The sequence below is a fragment of the Tamandua tetradactyla genome, chromosome 13 (genome assembly GCF_023851605.1).
Source record: "Tamandua tetradactyla isolate mTamTet1 chromosome 13, mTamTet1.pri, whole genome shotgun sequence".
NCBI lineage: Eukaryota > Metazoa > Chordata > Mammalia > Pilosa > Myrmecophagidae > Tamandua > Tamandua tetradactyla.
Genome location: NC_135339.1, coordinates 90593718 through 90618159, shown reverse-complemented (window position 1 = coordinate 90618159; position 24442 = coordinate 90593718). Strand labels below are relative to the sequence as shown.

At 51.8% G+C, this 24442-nt stretch overlaps 1 protein-coding gene across 4 annotated transcripts in view; it reads right to left on the bottom strand.

Annotated features, from left to right (window-relative positions):
* Nucleotides 1-24442, bottom strand: part of PTPRE (protein tyrosine phosphatase receptor type E) — a 108522-nt gene that overhangs the window by 39849 nt on the left and 44231 nt on the right. For all 4 annotated transcript variants that reach the window (XM_077126407.1, XM_077126405.1, XM_077126404.1 and 1 more), the window contains exon 2: nucleotides 2181-2296. In XM_077126407.1, coding sequence (XP_076982522.1) covers nucleotides 2181-2289 — 109 coding nt within the window. In that variant the 5' untranslated portion in view covers nucleotides 2290-2296. The remainder of the gene's footprint in view (nucleotides 1-2180; nucleotides 2297-24442) is intronic.

Below are 24442 nucleotides of genomic sequence, written 5' to 3'. Positions count from 1 at the left end.
TCAGGCAAGCTGATGCCCTGCCTCCTGGCTGGTGGATGTGAAGAGACAATCGGGAAGTCTGCCAGGCGTTCCGGAGTAGCCATTTCTGCAGGGGCTGGGCATTGGGCAAGCAGGTGCCAGCTCCTCTCTGCCCTGGACAGGGAGGACCCATCCTCGGGGCAAGTCTGAAAAGTCCCTGGGCATGGAGACACTCCAATGACCCTGCAGCCGGGGGGCTGGGCTTGCAAAGAGGACAGCGTGACAGATGTTGTTTATATTTGCTGTCAGCATCTGGCCCTTCTTTGTCATGGTTTTAGGTTTCTAGTGAAGGGTGCTGCTGTTGGCAGAGACTGGGTGGACACTGAGAGCCGCCCTCCTGGCTGGGGGGCTGGAGAGAGAGACAGAGCCTCGCTTCTTCCCTCCCCTTGGGGGCCAACGTGCGTAGGACATCTGTCCAGGGTTAGGTGGATCATGTGACCCCCCCCGGACTGGGTGGGGGTTGCACCCACCACTAACTGCATGGAGGGAGGTTGATGATGTTTGTTTTCCTGAGCCTTGAGACGAGCAAGGGGTGTCCTGCCAGAGCAGGCCTCGGGTTTTGCATCCAGGGGTGTAAGAGAGGGAAGAGGATGGAGCGGATATGGGAGAGGAGCAGGCAACGTGTCCCCTTTGCAGGGTGAGGGACCAGTTCTGGCTGGCCTCCCTGGTCATGGAAGGAGCCGGCAGCCAGGTGAGTCTAGCAGGGAAGGTGGCGAGGCTGCACAGAGGTCCGCGCCCACGCCAGGATTGCGCTCTCACCCAGCAGGCGTCTCTGTGCTGGGCACCTGTGCAAGAAGGAGATAACGGGGGTGCTGAGGGTGCCACGCCCCGGGCTGGAGGGACGACGAGCCACTCATGACGATGCACGCCCCGCCAACTGCAGCGCCACCACCGGCCCACACGGGTGGGGTGTCCCCCAGGCCAGGCGGCCTCTTCTAATCCTCGCAGCATTGCCAGGAAGTAGGGGCTGCCGTCCGTCCATTCCACAGATGGGGATCGTGAGGCCCAGAAAGGGGTCCCCCAGCCAGTAAGTCGTAGAAAGGGAGTCTGAACCCAGGTGGTACCAATCAAGAGCCTTTGCTTTTGTTTTCCTTCTTCCTCTTTTGCGCCTCCTTTTCATTTTTAACTTCGCATTTACTTCTTTCACGGAGGCATAACTTCCATACCATAAAATCCATTCATTGGAATGATTTGTACAATTCAATGACTTTTACTACTTTTACACAGTTGTGCGACCATCACCATAATCCAGTTTTAGAACATTTCCATCTTCCCAATAGGGTCCCTCGTGCCCATTTGGGGTCCCTCCCGTTCCCGCCGCCCGCCCCTGCCGTGCACTCATCCGCTCTCCGTCCCTGAGGGCTCGTCTCTCTGGACATCTGAATGGGATGGGAGAATATGTGGCTCCTCTCACCGAGCAGGTTTCTGATGTTCACTCACGGTGGAGCATGCATCAGTGGACCCTTTCTCCCTTTTTTAATTTTTAAAAATGTTTTATCATGATACATCTACTTGACATAACAGTTCCCATTTTAACCGCTTTCAGGCGTGCAATTCAGTGGTGTTAATGCACTCACAACGCTGGGCTGCCGTCACCACAATCCATCGCCAAAATCTTGCCAAAAAAATGTTAGCCTTCTTTTTTCAACTTTCAAAATGCAAAAAAGGAGGGAACAGAATAATGAACGTTCATATATCTACCACCCAACTTTCTTATCAGCGCAAGATCGGCTTGGCTCATCTATGCCCCACCTACCCCCGTCCTCTGCTTCATTGTTTTCAGGTGAGTCCCAGACTATCGTTGATTTCCCCACCTGATCCTCGAAGCCGGTGGCCAGTCTGAGCCGGTTCCTCAAGGAGGAGGGATTTGACCCCCTGCTCTCCTGCCTCCATCAGCTGTTAACTGGGTCAGAGGCTCAGCCTGCTGCTCCCCCAGCACCGAACTTCGCTCAAGTCGATTCTGAACAACTAGTGTTTCCAGCCTGTTTCTACAGGCCTGGCCTAGGTGTTCCACGGGGGAGAAAGCAACCCCACTGCTCCCCTTGCCTTACTCGCCTTCGTGGCCCCCTCCCCTGGACACGCCCTGGTGGTCCTGAGGGTGCAGCCAGCGGCAGTGGGGAGGGCCGGCCCGGGCAGGTGGGCCTCGGCAGGTGTGGCCTTACCTGAGGTCGCGGTTCCGTTGCCCTCTGGCGCGGTGGTCCCGTTGCCCTTGGAAGCTCTGGCAAGGGGCCAGCTAAACCCCGCCAGTAGCAGGGGACAGAAGGGCTCCATGGCAGACCTGCAAGAGGCAGGGACAGGCTCAGAGGGACAGCATGGAGGACACAGAGGCCTCTCCGGGAGAGGAACAGGGTTGGCTGGGGACGGGGGAAAGGGGCCGGGGATTCTTTTGTGCATTGTTCTGTCAATCAGGGTTAGGGAGGGACGACTCTACAAATGCCGGCACAATCTAGAACTGCGTTTGGAAAATAATTCCAACTTAACGCAATTTGGGTCAGTAACACCACAAACTATCCCACTGTCCAGGTTAATTTTTCTTTTATCGGGGGGCAGAGAGATGGGGAGAGTTAAACAAGGGCTTGGAGGTGTCCAGACAGGAGAAACTCTGGAAATACCATGAGCCAAGGTCTGAGAGGCAGCTTCAGAGACCCTCTGAAAAGCTTTGGGCTGCCAGCTAGCATCAACCTCATCCCAACTGGCTGAATGCTGTACTGTGCCCTGTGAGACATGAGTGCAATGTTTCTATTTTGCATCATGGTAACCCAGAGAGGAGTTAATTAGCACTGGCTGAAGAGCTGAGGCTCAGAGAGTTTGGTTAAGTTGCCTGAGGTTGCACAGCCAGTGTGTCAGACAAGTGGTTTCACCCATCTGCACAGGTCCGAGCTCTGCAGTCTTGAGGGCCACAATCCGCACCCCACCCCCACCCCCAATTTTGCAGGCCTTGGCTCCAGACTTGGGCTCAGACCACACGTGCCGAACTGCCCCCACCCCAGCTCTACCTGGTCCAGCCTTTCCCACGCTCCAGAGCCAGATAACACCTCCAGGGTGCAGTTCCCAGCTCCCAGGATGCTCCTAAGATGACAGGGATGGTAAGAGCTGCCTTATCTTGCATGTTTCCTGGGAGCCGAGAACTTCGCTGCAGCTTCCTTACCATCTGCTTGAACCATCCCAGCACTGCAGGTACCGACGCTAGATTCATTCAAAGGGTGGCCCTGAGGCTTGGACAGGCTCAGCCTGGTGGTGGTTACTGGTCAGGAAGGGCGGAGCTGGGGCTTGAGCCCACACTCTCTAGTTCCAGACCCAGTTGCAGCCCCCAGGCCCCCTTCCCCCGTCCCCCCTCCCCCCACTAGTGATTGGCATTCTAGACCTTTCATGACCCTAGATGCTAATCCCACCTCTCCTCCAAGCCCCCGTCCCCTGGCTAAATCGTCCTCCTGGTCAGGAGCCCTGCCCCACTCACCAGCCTTGCCTGCCCGGCCCTCTCCTTCTGCCCTGGAAACTCTGCCCCCTGCTGCGGGAGTCCCGCAGTAGTCCCCTGGGCACCCTCTGCCGGCAGGGCAGGGGGACCCTGCTTCCCTCGCATGCCAGCCAGCTCCCTGGCCTCTGCCTGCCCCCCACTCCCCCACCCCCTGCTCATGCTCTCTGCACCACGGGAGGCCAGAGCTTGCTCAGCTCCCCTCTGTCAGCACCAGGCAGGCCTCTGGGAAGGAAGGTGGGTTTGTGCTGGGCACGGATGGGTCCCGAGGCACAGCCAGGCCAGCCTAGTGCCCTGGTCCCCAACCCCCAGGGCAGTCATCTCGGACCCACCCGTGCTCCCTCCTGTAAAACACCTTAGATCATCGGTAAGGAGGATTGGAAGCCCCTGCTAGAGCTCATCTGGCCACCAGTGTGGGTGGGCTGTGGTCCCCGCCCCTGAGACTGGGGGTAGGGGCTGACAAGTTTGAGTTGCCATGGGGTGGGGCGTCTCCCCAACCCTGCCCTTCCCCATCCATTGAACCCCATCAAGGTCAGCTCTGATGCCCAGTCCCCACCGACAGCCCTTTCCCCCAAGAAGCCTCCTCCCTTGGAAATGCGAATGGACATTTCTGAACCAATTTCAGAACCTACGTTGAGAAACACTAATTCCTCAGATCCTCGCACAATGAATGCTCGTGCTTGTAAAGAGAGAAGATGTTTGAATGAGTGTGGCCACCCTATTCCTTCTTCCAGCTCCACTGGAAGGAAACCCTTACAAGCATATTACAATAATGAGCCCAGAACAGCGATGAGAGTGAAATCAATGCGTTCACTTCTTTCCTCTTTTTGTTTCCAAAATACCCATTTTAGATTTATACACATGTACACACAAAATAGCACTGACCACATATTGAATCATTTGTGTGGATATTGTCATCACAGAACTGAAAGCTGGAGAAGCTGAGGTTCCTTGAGGATAAGGAACTGGGCCAGGTCTCCTTGGAGGAAGTGGAGGGGCCAGGATTCGAACCCAGGACCCCTTGAGTCAACCCTCCTTTACCCCTCCATCCATGCTGCAATGTCCCTTCCATTTCAGGAAGCTCTGAACATGCTGCCCTTTAAAAAATCTATTCTTAAACACTGCTACAATAATTTTCAAATATCTGAGCAAATAATTGACTGGGAAGTATTAATTGGTTTACTAAAACTCCAGAGATGTAGAATCCTTAGTTGAAGCATTTGCTCTCATCACATGCATTAATTTGATAACCCTTCTGTCCAAATGCTAAATGACCTAAGAGAAGGCAGGCACCCTTGAGAAAGAAAAGATGGTTTGTTGTACTGGACATGGAGAGATTTCCAAGTGCCCTGTGGAGCAGCAGGCAATTTTCCCGGATGACCAGCAGAGGGCGCTGACCTTTGCTGACTTCAAGACCGGTCCCACTTCTGAGCTACCTTTAGCACAGCGCTTTCATCGCCAGGCTGATAAAAATTCCCAGTTTCTGGGCCTCAGAGGGCTCACACACGCTACCTGGCATGCAGAGACAGGACTCAGTACCAAAATGATTCTTAAAATGGCCATTAAATCTAGGATACATATTAACGATTTGTACTTAATTATATTTGTTGTGCCCTTACCAAGTCCCATGGGGCAGAAGCTAAGTGTGAGGTGGGAGCTCCAGAACCGAAATGGCCCAAATAATCTATTTCCAACAAAGTTATCTTTGGTTTTGCTCTCTCCCAAAGCCATTCCGCTCCTGGTTTGCTTCGCACTCCACCTCTGTGTTCCATTTGGTAGCTTTTCCGTGCTCTTCAGTGGATGACGATTGTGCATCAGGAAGCTGGCTTGGTCCTGGGGATGCAAAGGTCATACCATCCTGCCCTTCTCTAAAGGAGTGCCATCGCAGCCAGGAGAACACGTGGAAGGACAGCCGGCCGCCAACTATAATATCCAAGGACTCAACCGCAAGGAAATCAAGCAAGACGTCCCTACTACAAAGTGCTAGTGGGGTCAGTGTGGGAGAGCTCAGGGAGGGACACACACAGAGGACAGAGGCTTGGAGGAGCTCAGGCCTGTCCTGCCGGCCAGACAGTCCACGGTTCCGCTCAGTGGGTCTTCTGGTGAATAAAGGAAGTAGAGATGGGGGAGGGTGGAAAGATGGGGGCCAAAGTGAGAAGGTCTGCGAATGTAATGAGTGAGCAGCTCTGTGCAGGGACTGAGGTAAGGCGTGGGGCAGGAGCAGAGGGTGGGCAGATTAGGCCCTTACAGGAAATGGCCTTTAAGCTGAGACCTGCATGACAGAGCTTTCCAGGCCGAGGGAATGGCTGGCACAGAGCCCGTGATGCCGGCAGGTGAGAGAGAAGGGCAGCGACAGGGAGAGACGAGAGTGTCAGGCCTTGGGGTGCAGAGGGGACAGCTACTCTGACCACGGGACCGCCCAGTGCAGTGGACTGGGTGGCACGATACGTCTAAGAAGGTCACTTTGGCTGCCGGTGAAGCCCGGATGTGAGGAGCGCGAGTGCAGCCATGGCAACGCTGGGGAAGGCAGGGCCCTGGGGATGGACAGGTGAGCGGGGTACCGGGAATGGACAGGTGCACGGGGTCCTGGGGATGGACAGCTGCGCGGGGTACTGGGGATGGGCAGGTGCGCGGGGTACCGGGAATGGACAGGTGCGCAGGGTCCTGGGGATGGACAGGTGCGCGGGGCCCTGGGGATGGACAGGTGCGCGGGGCCCTGGGGATGGACAGCTGTGCGGGGTACTGGGGATGGGCAGGTGCGCAGGGTACCGGGAATAGACAGGTGCGCGGGGCCCTGGGGATGGACAGCTGTGCCGGGTATTGGGGATGGACAGGTGCGCAGGGCCCTGGGGATGGACAGCTGTGCGGGGCCCTGGGGATGGACAGGTGTGCGGGGCCCCGGGGATGGACAGGTGAGCGGGGTACCGGGAATGGACAACTGCACGGGGCCCTGGGGATGGACAGGTGAGTGGGGTATTGGGGATGGACAGCTGCGCGGGGTCCTGGGGATGGACAGGTGCGCGGGGCCCTGGGGATGGACAGGTGAGTGGGGTATTGGGGATGGACAGCTGCACGGGGCCCTGGGGATGGACAGGTGTGCGGGGCCCCGGGGATGGACAGGTGAGTGGGGTATTGGGGATGGACAGCTGCGCGGGGTCCTGGGGATGGACAGGTGCGCGGGGCCTCAGGCCGGGGCTGCAGAGGAGGCCACCACGGCCAGCTGATGGGCTGAATGCAGAGGGGGACAGAGCAGCCAGGACGGCGCCTGCATTTGCCTCGAGAACTTGGGCAGCTGGGTTTACCAAGAGGCAGAGAACCAAGGAGACGCAGGTTTGAGTGTGAGTGAACGGACACTGCAGGGGTTGCCTTGGCCTTGTGCAATTTGAGATGCCCGGTGGCATAAGTGTCAGGGGCCAGGAGGTACAGAAGGCGGGAAGTCTAAAGCAGGGCCTGAATAGGAGACTAAGATTTGGGTACTTGTGGTTCTTGTGGCTCTCAGGCGCACTCCAAAATATTTCCTCTTTTAAAGGATTCCAATAAACGAATCAAGACCCACCTGGAATGGGTGGAGTCAAAATTCCCCCTAATCAAAGCTTAATACCCACAACTGGGCGTGTCACATCTCCACGGAGATAATCTAATCAAGCTTCCAATCCTCCATAAAACGGATCAGGATAAAAAATGGCTTTTTAGGGTAATAATCCTTTCAAACCATGCATCACCTTTCACCAAATGAACATCCAAACTGGACTTAATTCCATGAAAGGGGGAAAAAGGAACTACTACTGGCAGTAACTGACTGCTTGGTGGTTTGTGAAGTTCTGCTTTTGGGAGCATAAACAACTATTGTTCACCTTCTGTGAAGTGCACGATGAATTTGGGATTGAAAATGGGCAAGTAAGTCAGGAGAGAAGGCATTTGCTCTAAGTGAAAAGTCTTGCTTTCACCAGGTCTGAAGTGCGTCTTTGTGCCTGTGTCTGTTCACCATCCTCCAGCCTATGGGGCTGAAAACAGTTACTGAGTAGCTATTGATACTCTCGGCAAAAAACTTTTTTTCTGGTGTATTTGTGGTCTGTGGTGATGCTATCCATCCCGAGGCTGAAGGTAAATATCCATACTTTGTGCAAGTTACTTTGGCATCAACTTCCTTGAAAACAGAAATTCAGCTTTTCGTAATGGTGACATGGATTTCACGCAAATTCAAAAAGTGTTACTAACAATTTAAATTAAGAGTTGTAGATTTACACTGTGCAACAAATGGAACGAGCGAGGGCTGCAAGGGAGCTGGGACTTTTCTCTGCAAGTTGTATGGCAAAACTGGGCAGCCTCGATTCCCTGCAGATATTTCAAAAGCACCTTTACCCTGCCATGGCTAATGTTTCCCATCGACCCTGATGACCAGTGGCCTGAGGGTAAGTGGCCAGCGGGGGCGACAGGCTCAGATTCTCCTGCCACCACTTCCTGAGACCACGAGGACTTCGGCCTCCCAGCACGGGCCCCCCTCCTTGTCTAACTAGCACCCGCACGCTGTCCTTGAACGGGAAGTGCGGCTGCCCGGCGCTGGGCGAGGCAGAGAGGACAGGACCCGATCACACACGCAGGGGGCTTCTGGCAGCACTGACGAGCGCGTGGCCGGGGCTGGGAGGGCACGGCGTACGGCCTCGCACACCTGTGCTGGACTACTTTAATGTGAATATCATTTTATAATTAAAGTTCTTACTTTGTAATGACTAAATAGTGAAAACTCTGGAACAAATGTGACAATGGATGGGACACAGGGACAACGCGCATGAGCCCACTGGAAAGCACAGGAGGGGAGGAGGGGAGTGGGGACGGGGCCCCGAGGCACCCGGGATGGACGCCTCTGGAATCAGGGTCGCACAGGCGAGCCCTCCTCCCGCCTCCTCCCCGACACCCCCTCGAGGCGCCCCCTTCCTGTCTCTCTGGCCTTTGATCTCCTGAAGGCTCGCACCTGCCCAGGTGAGGCGTGGGGCGCTGCTGGGGTCTGGCGGTGGCTGGGCCCTGTGGCCTGAGTCGTGCCCGCCGGGCTCCAGGTCCCCACTGCCAGGCCACCACGCAGCAGAGGAGACACGCTTCACAGAGGCCGGTCAGAGACGCCCCGGGGAAGGTCAACATGGGAGGGAGCGCTGCAGCCCGGACAGGAAAAGAGCAGGCCCCCCCGCCCCGCCCCCACCCCCCCCTCCCGGCCCCTCTGGGAACGCCACAGTCGCTGGGTGAGATGGCAGCGCTGAGAGCTCCCGGCCGCCATCCCGCTCCGTGGAAGGAGCCTGGCGCCGAGGCCTGCGCCCCACCACCAGCCCCGGCTCACGAGTGTGGGCAGCAGAAGAGAGGGTGGCAGCCCCACAGGTGGACTGCATCCGTTTAGGGGAGCCCCGGGCCTTGCAGCATCCAGCCTACTGGGACCAGACTTGGAGACGCCCAGAGACAAGGAGGGGGTAGGCTGGACCTTCCAGGCTGGGCTGATGATACACTTTGGGTTTTGAAGAGTTGGATTTCCTTGCTGGTTGAGTGAAATTCCACAGACTTTCACATACTGGTTTCTTTGGTTATTTGTTCATTTGTTCACTGTTCATTCATTCATTCAGCACTTACTGAATGTCCACTATTTGTGAGAGTTAAAAGAAACAGCCAAACAGGGCAAACCCTGGTCTTGCTCCCCAGAGCTTGCAGCTCGGCAGGAGAGATCAAGAATCAAATATTCACGAGGCCGTGGAGACGTATCAGGAAGTCCATGGTGTTGCACGAGCAGGTGCACCTCACCTAACAGGTCGCCTACCCCTGTCCAGAGGGGTCTCCAAGGGTGCTGGGGGCGGGGGTGTCTCTTCTCAGGGGGAGGAGCTGCCCAGGCAGAGGAGGGGCAGTGGGGCAGGAAGCAGAGTGGCCAGCAGGAGCTGGCAGAGGCCTGCAGGGGCCGGAGAACACGGCACCCTGGGCAAGCAGGCGAGATGCTCAGTGAAGGTCTCTGGAGGAATCAATACGAGGAAAATGCGCCGTCACGGTAGGTCCCTTCATTTCCTTGTCCTCCATCTCACCCAGCTGTTTTCCAAAGAGCCCAGCCACGGGGGCTGCAGACGCGCTGGGTGCAGCCTCTTCTGTCCATCATGTTCTGTCTGTCTGCCCCTTTCTGTTCTCTGTCTCTCTCTGTCTCCCCCTCCCCCATCTGAGGACACTTAACCTCCCTGAGCCTGCTCCCTGATTAGTAAAACAAGAGGATTCAACAGGATAATAAATGTGGGGGGACCTTGTAAACCAGAAGCCCTGGGGCAGGGCAGGTTATCATAACCAGCAGGCCCGCTGTCAGCCAGGGCCCCAGGTGCTGTGGGGAAACTTGCACACAGCAAAGCGACAGGCACATTTACAGGGAGGGAGCTGGGGGGTGGCAGGCAGCTGATGGGCAGACACCTGTGTGTCCAGGAAGGGCCCCAGTCTCCAAGCCTGGACTCTGTGGTCATCGACTGAGAAAGTTCATGTCCAGCACTGTCTGTTTGTCCTTCAGGAAGGTCCTTCTGTGATTGTCAGGGTGGGGGAGAGTTGAGTCCTCCCCCCTTCCCAAAGGATAAATGCCAGAAAGCAGCATTAAGAGAGGGCTTGGATGGACACCAGTGTTGCCAGGCTGATGGCTGAGGGGCAGGGCCCACCGGCCGGGGGGTCACTGCCAGGACGCTGGGCAGCTTAGCCCCGTCTCCAGGTGCCCAGTCACGCCTGGCCTGGCCTGCAAAGGCCTCAGGGGGACCCCTGTCCGAGCCAGGCCCAGTCCACAGGACACACATCGTCTTTTCCTCCTCCTCCTCTTAAACGGCCCGTTATTCAACCGAAAGTACACTTTGTACAACACATTTTCCTGTTCAGACACAGACCCACCTTTGGCTGGGAATCCGGCCTTTTCCCAGAGAAACACAACACGCCAGCCATGCAGGGACAGCCCCCGGCACCTCTGGGCACTGGCTCCACAGCCTGAGTGTATCCATCCCATCTGTGGCCACCACGGGAACAGGGTGTGCCCTGGGCAGGGCTAGAGGCCGGGGCTCGGGCACCCCGTCCCCAGGTGCCCTGGGACCGCCACTCGACTCCTCTTTGGTGCTGAGGCCACTGTGGGCCTGGGTCCCCAGGAACAAAACAGACATGGGTGGATAATGATGGTGTCCAGTGTCCTGGCCCCACTGAAGTGTCAGGGAAAGGCAGCAATTTGGGAAATGGCACATGGCGAGCCCAGGGAGTAAGGAGTTCAAACTCATGGTTGGAAATTGGCCCAGAGAAATTCTCAGACACCTGGTCGACCTCCAGTGTGGGTGCTAAGTCACTAGGTGGCTTCTGACACCCACTACCATGTGACAATTCAAATGAAACCCTTCCAGGCTCAGAGTTAGGGGCTGAAGAGACAAGGGTGAACACATCCCATGTCTTATTTCTGCTTTCACCAAATTTGAAATCAGGTGGTCAGACAGACTTGCGGGTAAATAACCACAGGACGAGGCATGCAGGACAAAAGGAGAAGGAAGCAGAATCAAACTCCAATGGGCGACTGTGATGGGGCAGGAGGGAAACCCATTTCCTCTAGTGGACATCGTGCTAATGTCCAGGTATCCAGCCAGCCTGCTCTGAAGGTGCTGTGTGTAGCGCACGGGACACGGGCAGGCGCAGCTCCGCGGGCTCTAGAAGCTCAAGGCTCTGGCTCATCAGTGTCCTGGGCCCTCGGTTCCTGGTCTCCAAAGCGGGGCGAGGCTCCCCGTGCCCCCAGCCAAAGTGGGTGCTTGGTGTGCAGAGAACACGGCTTCACCCTGTACTCCTTCCCTCCTCCCCGAGGCCCTCTTCGTCCCTCCTCCCCAAGACCCTCTTGTCCCTCCTCCCCACTCGTCCCTCCTCCCAGAGCCCCACCTCGTCCCTCCTCCCCGAGGCCCTCTCATCCCTCCTCCCCACTCGTCCCTCCTCCCCGAGCCTCCTTCTTGTCCTTCTTCCCCGTGCCCCCTCGTCCCTCATTCCTGTGCCCCCTCCTCATCCCTCCTCCTCGAGTCCCCTCCTTATTCCACCTCGTCCCTCATCCCCAAGTCCCCTCCTCGTCCCTCGTCCCCGGGTCCCCTCCTTGTTCCCCTCCTCCTTCTCCTTGCACCTCCTCCTCCCCATGCCCCACAGCCTCTCTGTGTCTGCCTAAAGCCCACCCTCCTTGGCAGCTTCAGGCAGGCCCCACTCCTCTCGTACAACAGAGTCTCTCTCTGTCCCTTTTCAGGGGAAGATGAGCAAAAGGACAATGGCCAACCACCTTCCCTCTTGGGCCACCCCACACGGCCCTCTGCCGTCCTTCCCAGCCCTCCTATGCACAAGAAATAACGTGAGCCCAAAATGGCAGGAATGCTGCAAACCCTTCCAAAACGGCCCCTGCCCCGCTCCCCAGTGTCTCCCCCACTCCCAGCCACAACCCGCCCCACACGTTCCCGGCTCAGGAAGGAGTGTGAATGCCAGGAGGCCAGCCAAACCCTTTTCCTGTCGACAAACCCAGACTGCTGACTGCCAGCTGGTTTTAACCAGGGTGGTTACAGCCCAGGGAACAAATGGGTCCCGAAACCACCCAGTGCCACTTTCACCTAGGGGTCAACTTCCCGTGTGTCTCACATACCCTGGGGAGCACGACAGCAGGGGGCTGAATCCCAGGGTACTCAGCACTCGTTCATGCTGCTTGGTGTGGTTGGCAGGCCACAGCCCAGACACCAGCACCCAGGACCAACATGCCCATTTTCGGTAAAATCAGGATGCTATTGCCCACAGGGTGCAAGTATTGATTTTTAAAAAATCCATCAAGGAAGCACACAAACTCAAACAGAAAGCTTGGGTTTTCATGGCAAATGAAAAACAACAACAAAAATAGCCAGTCGTTCTCCAAGTTTCAGGTATGGAGATAACTTCGTACATGAATGAAAGATTTAAAACAAAAAAGCCCTAAGCAGGGCAATTTGTCAGCTCAGCATGTGCAGCTGTATCCAGAGTGCTCCTACCTTTTTTCAGGAAGGCATTGCTTGTTAACAAGGAAAAGTTGCAAAGGCCGTGCTTCTTATCTGAGGTGATGAGGGTTAGAAATTAATTGCTTTTGAAGAAAGGTAATTGCACACACCCAGACGGAAAACCACAGACACATCGCTAAAAGGAGACTGATGAAGAAGTCCATGTGGAGAGGGAGGGAGAGAAAGGGAGAGAGAGAGGGAGAAAGAGAGGGAGAGAGAGAGGGAGAGAGAGAGAGAGAGAAAGAGAGAGAGAGAGAGAGAGAGAGAGAGAGAGAGAGAGAGAGAGAGAGAGAGGGAGAGAGAGAGAGAGAGAAACGCAGGCAGAAAGATGTGCATCTCGTGGGTGTCCCCCCACTGGCCTTTGTCTCGCGCAGGACCTGTGCCCACCCATGTCCTCTGGTGTCCTGGGTGAGGGACCAGTGCTCAGATAGCCTGAGCTGTCCAGGGAACGGGTGACCATCTCCTCTTCCCCAAGGGCAGATCAGGGAGGAGTGGAAGGATGGAGGAAGGTCTGGTTGACCGCCGGCTGACAGCCACCCAAAGGCGCATGGCCCCTCAGCCTTGGGAGGAGGGACACGAGGGTCAGCGGGACACACAGGCTGCCTGCTGGGCCATCAGTCCGGCCGTGGTCCCCGAGACCGCAGTCCCCTCCACGGACACACCACCCCATATACACATACATGGCCCCTGCCAGACATGCTCCTCCCACATACACAGGCCCCCCAATCAGATCCCCCACATCTGTACACATCCCCCCATATATGCACACATCCCCCCGTAACCTCCCCTCCCACATACATCCCCCCTGCCCCCTACACAAGCCCACTCCAGGTGTTCAGAGACATCCGAGGTCCTGGGGGAGCAGACAGTGCCCTGGGAAAGGGGGTGGCCCAGGAAGCTGGCTGGGAGCTGCCCTGAACCTCCACATTAGCTCTTGGTGGGAAAGCCCAGCCCAGGTCCAAGGCTCTGCTGATGGCGCTGCCCCAGATCCCAGCACTGGCAGAGGAAGCTCCAGCTTTGGGGAGCTGCTGGTGTGGCTGGAGTAGCTCCCTGCCCTGTGTGCCCCCAGGAGGGATGAAAAGCAGAGCTGGCCCTGGGTAGGGACCTGCATGCATCACAGCGAGGCACCCAGGGTCAGACGTTGCACCCACCAGCCTGGGTGTGTGGCCTGCGGTCACAGCTGTCAGAGCTCAGGGCCCGTCTCCAGACGAGCCAGAGCCAGGCTGGGCCTGTCAGTGAGCAGCTCTCCCCCCGCCCTGCCTGACGGAGACCCCCTTGCTGGGAGTAGGCATGGGCAACACCCCCGAGGCCTTGGCACGGCCACCCTTGCCCGCTGAGGACCTCAGACACCTGCCGGCCGAGGCGACATCACCCACACCACGTTCCTAGGCAGCGCCTGCCTCAGTGTCAGCTCCCACCCAGGCTTGGTGCCAGGGGCACCAGTGAGCACAAAGTTGGGTCAAAAACAAAACTACAGTGACAATTTAGAAAACATGCACCAATCCATTTCCTCTTTCGTCAGGAAACGATGATCATAAATAAAATGATTTTCAAGGAATTACATTTTTGTTTTTGCAGTTTCTCTATCATTATACAATTACCCAGGGACAGTTTTTCTAAAAGAGAGATGATGAGATGATGATTATTTTTACAAGCTGAAGGTGATCACATTTTATGTTAAAAAAAAATTGGGTGTGACAAAGCTGTGAGATAAACTAAGGACAATTTCATATCATAAAAAGTCTCATTGGGCCTGCCAAGACTAGCACCCAGACAATGCAATCTGTGTTCGCACAGGCCACCCTCCCCAGACTCTCTCACCTGCCCTTGCACCTGTCCCCAACAGGTGAGCTGCTTTCTTGGGCAAACAAAGCCACCGTCATTCCTGCGACGGACACAGCCCCCTGCTCCGGAGAAAGCCTTCAATGATGTAGAAAAAGGACCCACGGGAGACTGAAGGGGCATCTGAGACAGCGAGTCCATGTGTCCACGAGCTCCAGTGCCCAGCAGTCAACCCAACGCTGGTCGAGGTGTGGCCGAGAGCCTCCCTGGCATGTGTGGCCAGCATCTGCGGTCGGTGGAATTTAAGTCAAGGACCTCACCCTGGGTGGGTGGGCCTCACCCAATCGGTCGCAGAGCTTAATAACAAAAACTGTGGTTGCCCAGAGCAGCAATTCTCCACAGGACTGCAGCACCAACCCCTCCTGGGTTTCCAGCCTGCAGGCCTGTCCTGGGGTTTCAGACTTGTCAGCCAATCGCATAAGCCAATTCCATAAAATAATTCTCTTCATATGTCTCTACATTTCTACCTCCCTACCTCCCTACCTCCCCAGCCATCCTTTCCTTTTTTTTTTTTTTCTCTCTCTCTATCTTCATCACCCATTCACCCATCTATCCTCTGTTCGTTCTATTGCTTTGGAGACCCTGATACAGGATCTTTTGGTTCCTGATTTTGCTTTCTCTAAAATGGAAAGCATTAACAAGTAGTTTCAGAGATGGAAGAGCTTCGGTGATGGCAGCACAGCCCTGTGAATGTAAGTCGCAGCACGGAACTGTATACTTGACTGTGGTTAAAAGGGGAAAACTTAAGTTGTATATATGTTACTAGAATAAAAAATATTTAAAAAAGCAACAGGACTGTACAACACAAAAAGTGAACCCTAATGTAAACCACGCATAAATATAAGGACAGTCTCATCAACTGTAACAAAGGGAGCACACTAATGCAAGGTGTTAATAAGAGGTGGGTATATGGGAACTCTGTATTTTGCCTGATTTTTCTGTAAATCTACAACTTCTCTGACAGCAACAACAAAAATATTTCTGGAAATGTAGCTCTGGGGCCTTCCTCCATTGGCACGAGAGACTAGGAAAGTTCATCGTGGGCCTTTCAGGCCCTTCTCGGGGCATCTTGGCGATGCCCTGACCGTGGGACACTCGGCGTCTCCATGACGGCTGGGTGGTGTGGACTCGCCCAGAGGCCCCGCAGCGCTCACAGTCCAGCCCGGTCTGGCCCGAGCCTGTGGGCGGCTGCAGGTGGGCATTCCCGCCCCCAGGACCCCGTGCCGCCTGCAGGTGGGCATTCCCACCCCTGGGACCCTGCGCCGCCTGCAGGTGCCTGGCTTCCACGCTTAGCAAACACACCGAAGGCGCCTTCAGCTTTGCGGAGCATGGCTTTCAGAATTGATTTAGCAGGGTTCTAAAACACTGACAGCATAAAGTGACAAAACAAGTCTCCTCCCAGGGGTCCTGAGGCCCATGAGCATGCTTAAGTGAATCTCTGTAACTGCCTTTGAGAGAATTCCTGTAAAACACAACTGTCTTGTAAAAATGCAAACTGAGCTTCTTTGTGAGTGAGGTAACAACGAAGACGGGATGTTCACAAACACGTCCGTCCTGGCCCCCTCTCAGCTCAGGGACTTGCTCTGCGGTGACAGAGGGACTGTTTCTCGTGTCCAGTGATCACAGAGCCAGCATGGGGAGCACGAGGCTTTAGGGGGATGACTCTCCCATGGGTATAAAATCAGTAAGGGCCTCTCCCCTCTGTTGTCCGCCGGCCCGCCGCACGGCGCCCACGCCCCGCAGCAGCAGATCTGCCCGCCCTCCTCTCCCCTTTTCCGCCTTCACCGGCTCCTCCGCCACCAGCCTCGACAGCCTTGCCACCCTCACCTTTCCTCCTCCAGAACAGCTACTGGGGGAGTGGAGATAATACAGAGCAGCTCCCGGAGCCACGAGGGAGATCAAAGGGACGGCGTACCCCATCCTCCAATGGCTGACTATCTGGGAGAACCAGCTCCAGTGAGATCACCAAGGGGCACGGGCTTTCCTGGGTGGGACAGCAAGCGACCGGAGTCCCTCCCTTCCACCTTCCCAGGCCAGCTGGTAGAATTGGACAGGCGGTCCCCTTAGGCCACGGCGGCTGGTGCCCCCACCACGCGAGTCCCCCCGGACCAACTGAGAGAGTTGGGTCGGAAATCCCCAGACTGCGGAGAACAGTGACCGGGGGATCCCTTCCAAACACGTGACTCCCCCGTCCGGCTGGAACAGTGCACTCTCCCGGGCTGTGACAGCTGGCGCCCTCCCGCCACGTTTGGTGCCCCGGGCTGACTAGCTAATTCGGCCGGACGCTCTTCCGTGCTGCGGCGGCCAGCGACCCTCCCCGCATTCAGAACCCCAGGCCGGCTGGCACTCTGCCAAGACGCTTCGGCTGCCGAACCTCCCCTACGGCGAGAATTTTCCAGAGTTAAAGGACCCACAGCAACTTTCACTGGTGGAACCCGTAGACAAACGTGTGCCACGAGCACCACCTACTGGGCAGGATAAGAAAAACAGAACCCAGAGATTGCACAGAAAAATCTTTCAACCTGTTGGGTCCAACACCAAGGGAAATTTGACTAAATGCCCAGACGCCAGCAGAAGATAACGGATCACGCTCAGAAAATTGAACATATGGCCCAGTCAAACGAAGAAACCAATAGTTCAAATGAGATACAGGAGCTGAAACAACTAATGCTGAATATACGAACAGAAATGGAAAACCTCTTCAAAAACGAAATCGATAAATTGAGAGAGGACATGAACAAGACATGGGCTGAACATAAAGAAGAAATAGAAAAACTGAAAAAACAAATCACAGAACTTATGGAAGTGAAAGATAAAGTAGAAAAGATGGAAAAAACAATGGATACCTACAATGACAGATTTAAAGAGACAGAAGATAGAATTAGTGATTTGGAGGATGGAACATCTGAATTCCAAAAAGAAACAGAAACTATCCGGAAAAGAATGGAAAAATTTCAACAAGGTATCAGGGAACTCAAGGACAATGTGAACCGTACAAATATACGTATAGTGGGTGTCCCAGAAGGAGAAGAGAAGGGAAAAGGAGGAGAAAAACTAATGGAAGAAATTATCACTGAAAATTTCCCAACTCTTATGAAAGACCTAAAATTACAGATCCAAGAAGTGCAGCGCACCCCAAAGAGATTAGACACAAATAGGCATTCCCCAAGACACTTACTAGTTAGAATGTCAGAGGTCAAAGAGAAAGAGAGGATCTTGAAAGCAGCGAGAGAGAAGCAATCCATCACATACAAGGGAAACCCAATAAGACTATGTGTAGATTTCTCAGCAGAAACCATGGAAGCTAGAAGACAGTGGGATGATATATTTAAGTTACTAAAAGAGAAAAACTCCCAGCCAAGACTCCTATATCCAGCAAAATTGTCCTTCAAAAATGAGGGAGAAATTAAAACATTCTCAGACAAAAAGTCACTGAGAGAATTTGTGACCAAGAGACCAGCTCTGCAAGAAATACTAAAGGAAGCACTAGAGTCAGATACAAGAAGACAGAAGGAGAGGCATGGAGAAAAGTGTAGAAAGAAGGAAAGTCAGATATGATATATATAATACAAAAGGCAAAATGGTAGAGGAAAATATTATCCAAACAGTAATAACTCTAAATGTTAATGGACTGAATTCCCCAATCAAAAGACATAGACTGGCAGAATGGATTAAAAAACAGGATCCTTCTATGTGCTGTCTACAGGAAACACATCTTAGACCCAAAGATAAATATAGGTTGAAAGTGAAAGGTTGGGAAAAGATATTTCATGCAAATAACAACCAGAAAAGAGCAGGAGTGGCTATACTAATATCCAACAAATTAGACTTCAAATGTAAAACAGTTAAAAGAGACAAAGAAGGACACTATCTACTAATAAAAGGAACAATTAAACAAGAAGACATAACAATCATAAATATTTACGCACCGAACCAGAATGCCCCAAAATACGTGAGGAATACACTGCAAACACTGAAAAGGGAAATAGACACATATACCATAATAGTTGGAGACTTCAATTCACCACTCTCATCAATGGACAGAACATCTAGACAGAGGATCAATAAAGAAATAGAGAATCTGAATATTACTATAAATGAGCTTGACTTAACAGACATTTATAGGACATTACATCCCACAACAGCAGGATACACCTTTTTTTCAAGTGCTCATGGATCATTCTCAAAGACAGACCATATGCTGGGTCACAAAGCAAGTCTTAACAAATTTAAAAAGATTGAAATCATACACAACACTTTCTCGGAACATAAAGGAATGAAGTTGGAAATCAATAATAGGCGGAGTGCCAGAAAATTCATAAATACATGGAGGCTCAACAACACACTCTTAAACAACAAGTGGGTCAAAGAAGAAATTGCAAGAGAAATTAGTAAATACCTAGAGGCAAATGAAAATGAAGACACAACATATCAAAACTTATGGGACGCAGCAAAGGCAGTGCTAAGAGGGAAATTTATTGCCCTAAATGCCTTTATCAGAAAAGAAGAAAAGGCAAAAATGCAGGAATTAACTGTCCACTTGGAAGAACTGGAGAAAGAACAGCAAACTAATCCCAAAGCAAGCAAAAGGAAAGAAATAACAAAGATTAGAGCAGAAAGAAATGAAATTGAAAACATGAAAACAATAGAGAAAATCAATAAGACCAGAAGTTGGTTCTATGAGAAAATCAACAAGATTGATGGGCCCTTAGCAAGATTGACAAAAAGAAGAAGAGAGAGGATGCAAATAAATAAGATCAGAAATGGAAGAGGAGACATAACTACTGACCTCACAGAAATAAAGGAGGTAATAACAGGATACTATGAACAACTTTACGCTAATAAATACAACAATTTAGATGAAATGGACAGGTTCCTGGAAAGACATGAACAACCAACTTTGACTCAAGAAGAAACAGATGACCTCAACAAACCAATCACAAGTAAAGACATTGAATTAGTTATTCAAAAGCTCCCTAAAAAGAAAAGTCCAGGACCAGACGGCTTCACATGTGAATTCTATCAAACATTCCAGAAAGAATTAGTACCAACTCTCCTCAAACTCTTCAACATAATCGAAGTGGAGGGAAAACTACCTAATTCATTCTATGAAGCCAACATTACCCTCATACCAAAACCAGGCAAAGATATTACAAAAAAAGAAAACTACAGACCAATCTCTCTAATGAATATAGATGCAAAAATCCTCAATAAAATTCTAGCAAATCGTATCCAACAACACATTAAAAGAATTATACATTATGACCAAGTAGGATTCATCCCAGGTATGCAAGGATGGTTCAACATAAGAAAATCAATTAATGTAATACACCATATCAACAAATCAAAGCAGAAAAATCACATGATCATCTCAATTGATGCAGAGAAGGCATTTGACAAGATTCAACATCCTTTCCTGCTGAAAACACTTCAAAAGATAGGAATACAAGGGAACTTCCTTAAAATGATAGAGGGAATATATGAAAAACCCACAGCTAATATCATCCTCAATGGGGAAAAATTGAAAACTTTCCCCCTAAGATCAGGAACAAGACAAGGATGTCCACTATCACCACTATTATTCAACATTGTGTTGGAAGTTCTAGCCAGAGCAATTAGGCAAGAAAAAGAAATACAAGGCATCAAAATTGGAAAGGAAGAAGTAAAACTATCACTGTTTGCAGACGATATGATACTATACGTCGAAAACCCGGAAAAATCCACAACAAAACTACTAGAGCTAATAAATGAGTACAGCAAAGTAGCAGGTTACAAGATCAACATTCAAAAATCTGTAGCTTTTCTATACACTAGTAATGAACAAGCTGAGGCGGAAATCAAGAAACGAATCCCATTTACAATCACAACTGAAAGAATAAAATACCTAGGAATAAATTTAACCAAAGAGACAAAAAACCTATATAAAGAAAACTACAAAAAACTGCTAAAAGAAATCACAGAAGACCTAAATAGATGGAAGGGCATACCGTGTTCATGGATTGGAAGACTAAATATAATTAAGATGTCAATCCTACCTAAACTCATCTACAGATTCAATGCAATACCAATCAAAATCCCAACAACCTATTTTTCAGAATTAGAAAAACCAATAAGCAAATTTATCTGGAAGGGCAGGGTGCCCCGAATTGCTAAAAACATCTTGAGGAAAAAAAACGAAGCTGGAGGTCTAGCGATGCCGGACTTTAAGGCATATTATGAAGCCACAGTAGTCAAAACAGCATGGTATTGGCATAAAGATAGATATATCGACCAATGGAATCGAATAGAGTGCTCAGATGTAGACCCTCTCATCTATGGACATTTGATCTTTGATAAGGCAGTCAAGCCAACTCACCTGGGACAGAACAGTCTCTTCAATAAATGGTGCCTAGAGAACTGGATATCCATAAGTAAAAGAATGAAAGAAGACCCGTATCTCACACCTTATACAAAAATTAACTCAAAATGGATCAAAGATCTAAACATTAGGTCTAAGACCATAAAACAGTTAGAGGAAAATGTAGGGAGATATCTTACGTATCTTACAACTGGAGGCAGTTTTATGGACCTTAAACCTAAAGCAAGAGCACTGAAGAAAGAAAGAAGTAAATGGGAGCTCCTCAAAATTAAACACTTTTGTGCATCAAAGAACTTCATCAAGAAAGTAGAAAGACAGCCTACACAATGGGAGACAATATTTGGAAACGACATATCAGATAAAGGTCTAGTATCCAGAATTTATAAAGAGATTGTTCAACTCAACAACAAAAAGACAGCCAACCCAATTACAAAATGGGAAAAAGACTTGAACAGACACCTACCAGAAGAAGAAATACGGATGGCCAAGAGGCACATGAAGAGATGCTCAATGTCCCTGGCCATTAGAGAAATGCAAATCAAAACCACAATGAGATATCATCTCACACCCACCAGAATGGCAGTTATCAACAAAACAGAAAATGACAAGTGCTGGAGAGGATGTGGAGAAAGAGGCACACTTATCCACTGTTGGTGGGAATGTCAAAGGGTGCAACCACTGTGGAAGGCAGTTTGGCAGTTCCTCAAAAAGCTGAATATAGAATTACCATACGACCCAGCAATACCATTGCTAGGTATCTACTCAAAGGACTTAAGGGCAAAGACACAAACGGACATTTGTACACCAATGTTTATAGCAGCGTTATTTACAATTGCAAAGAGATGGAAACAGCTAAAATGTCCATCAACAGAAGAATGGCTAAACAAACTGTGGTATATACATACGATGGAATATTATGCAGCTTTAAGACAGGATAAACTTATGAAGCATGTAATAACATGGATGGACCTAGAGAACATTATGCTGAGTGAGTCTAGCCAAAAACTAAAGGACAAATCCTGTATGGTCCCACTGATGTGAACGGACATTCGAGAATAAACTTGGAATATGTCATTGGTAACAGAGTCCAGCAGGAGTTAGAAACAGGGTAAGATAATGGGTAATTGGAGCTGAAGGGTTACAGACTGTGCAGCAGGACTAGATACAAAAACTCAAAAATGGACAGCACAATAATACCTAATTGTAAAGTAATCATGTTAAAACACTGAATGAAGCTGCATCTGAGCTATAGGGTTTTTTTTGTTTTTGCTTGCTTGTTTGTTTGTTTGTTTGTTGTTGTTGTTTTTTACTATTATTACTACTTTTATTTCTTTTCTTTATATTAACATTTTATATCTTTTTCTGTTGTGTTGCTAGTTCCTCTAAACTGATGCAAATGTACTAAGAAACGATGATCATGCATCTATGTGATGATGTTAAGAATTACTGAGTGCATATGTAGAACGGTATGATTTCTAAATGTTGTGTTAATTTCTTTTTTTTTTCTTTCCGTTAATAAAAAAATAAAAATAAATAAAAAAAAAAAATCAGTACGGCCCCCTGATTGCGCGTGCCCACCTATTCTGAATGGATCCACGAACGGATTCAGGCTCCTTGTCTGTAAGCGCTGCAGCCCGACCAACCTCCCACATTTGTGGTATTGATTGCCTTGTTGTGGCATTTAAGGGCAGGCATCGTTTTTGCTGAGCGGTTCCATTCTCAAGGGAGGCTTGGTGGGGGCAGGGCAGGTGGGGGGGCGGCCGAGCCCCCAACATCCCCTAAGCAGAGACCCCCTAGGGCGAGGTGGGGGGTGGACCGTGGTGGGTGGCCCCATGCCAGCCTCCTCTTGGGTGGCGTGGGCACAGGGCTAGGCAGCAGTGCAGGGGTGGGGGGCACAGCCACCCTGGGGCCTGGTACTGCCCACCCACCCACCTGGGGTCGTGCCTTCCCCAAGGGCGGCCCCAGAGTGACACAACAACTCAGGCTCCTATGAAAAGCCTCAGACTGAATAAGGAGCTGTGACTAACCGGCTTACATCACCATTTGGGGGCTAACCCAGGCTGAGAGGCCTCCCGAGGCCCATAAGGGGCTCTTCTGGTCCCCACAGGGGAAAAGGGAGAAGCCCTTCCTCCTGCTGCACCAGTCTCCAGGGCCGGGCCACTGTGCAGGCAGAAGTGCACCTGGCGGGGCTGAGCCTGTCCCGCCTGGCCCTGCGATGCTGGCGGGGACTCTGGGGCGGACCCGAGAGGCGCCTGAAACATGAGTGGCCGCAGGAGACCCAGGAACCTCTTTGGAGCCACAGAGGGTACTCGGCCGTACAGCCGGGGCTCATTTGTGCTCAGGGACCCAGCCGCCCTCAGGATGCTGCATTTGACCTTCACGGAGACCTTCCTCAGTTTCCCTCAAGGGACCAGCCAGCGGGGACACCTCAGGCCACTCAGGCCTAGGACGCCAGCAGGGAAACATCGGTGGCCCGTCCAGCCTGGACGCCAGGCCGTCAGCGGTCCCGATGCCCACGCCGGGCCTGAAACCGGGGCTGGCAAGGGCAGGCAGAGGGCAGGCAGGGTCCGAGGGGAGCGTCATTTCTGGACTTCCTGCTGTTGCTTCGGCGTCTCCGGCTGTGAGTTGTGTGCCATCTGAGCAGCTGCGATGGGATAAACTGGGACACAGGCTGGTGAAACCATCAGGAAGGAGCTGCGTCTTCCCAGCAACATGATCGGGGCCAGGGACACCCGTCCCTCCAGGGCACAGCCAAGCTTGGGCGGGGTTAGATGACCATGAATTAATACATCCAAGAACATTTTTATAAATTCAAGGCCATTCGTTCTCAACCGATTGGGAAAAATGGCTCTTCAGTAGAGCAAATTTAATTGGTGTAAATAAAATCAGCTGATGAAGTAGCGCCTGAAAATGCGTTTTCCTGGTTAAACGGCAGTGATACTTTTAGAAGACAAGGGTGCCGCATGCTCGGGACTGCAGAGGGAGCTCCCAGGACCCTGCAGCTCCAGACCTGCTCACAGCTCCCCAAGGCAGCGGATTTGCAGGGTTCAAGCCACTCGCTGACATTGGGGATAACAAACATCTCTATTTGGGTATTATCTTGAGGAAAGTGAACGCAAGGGATACTCGGAGTCCTGTCCTCAGAGAGGAGATCAACCAACTGCACATTTTTAATTCAGTGACATGATTTCAGAGTCCTCGAAAAGCATGGGGTCACCCTCAAGCATGCCTCGGGTCCCTGGTTCCAGGTCCTCTGCAGTCTCACAGGAAGGGTCCTCATGGGTCCCCGCAGCCAGTGAGGGCGAGAAGAGGGAAGCCCGGCAGGTGCAGGCGGGCAGGGGCATCAGGCAGCCAGGCCTGTTCCAACATACAAACAGCAGAGACACAAAAGATGCTGCGTGTGTGAAATGGGGACCAAAGCTAAAAAGGGGTGTCGCTTAGCTGCGACCAAGAGGGCAGGAGCAGGGTCCGCTCAACATCAGCTCATGGCGGCCTTTATTTCCCCAGGCAGGGCACTCAGCCCCTGGGCCACAATGGGCAGCACACACGTTATGTGACACGCATCACACAAAGCACACATGTTATGTGACATATAGCATACGTTATATGTAACATATTATGTGCAATGTATGCTATGTGCAACATAGTGTGAAACACATGGTGCACACAGCACGTTTTCTGTAACGTAAGGGGATATGTAACACATTATATGCAACAGACATGAGCTGTAACACGTGT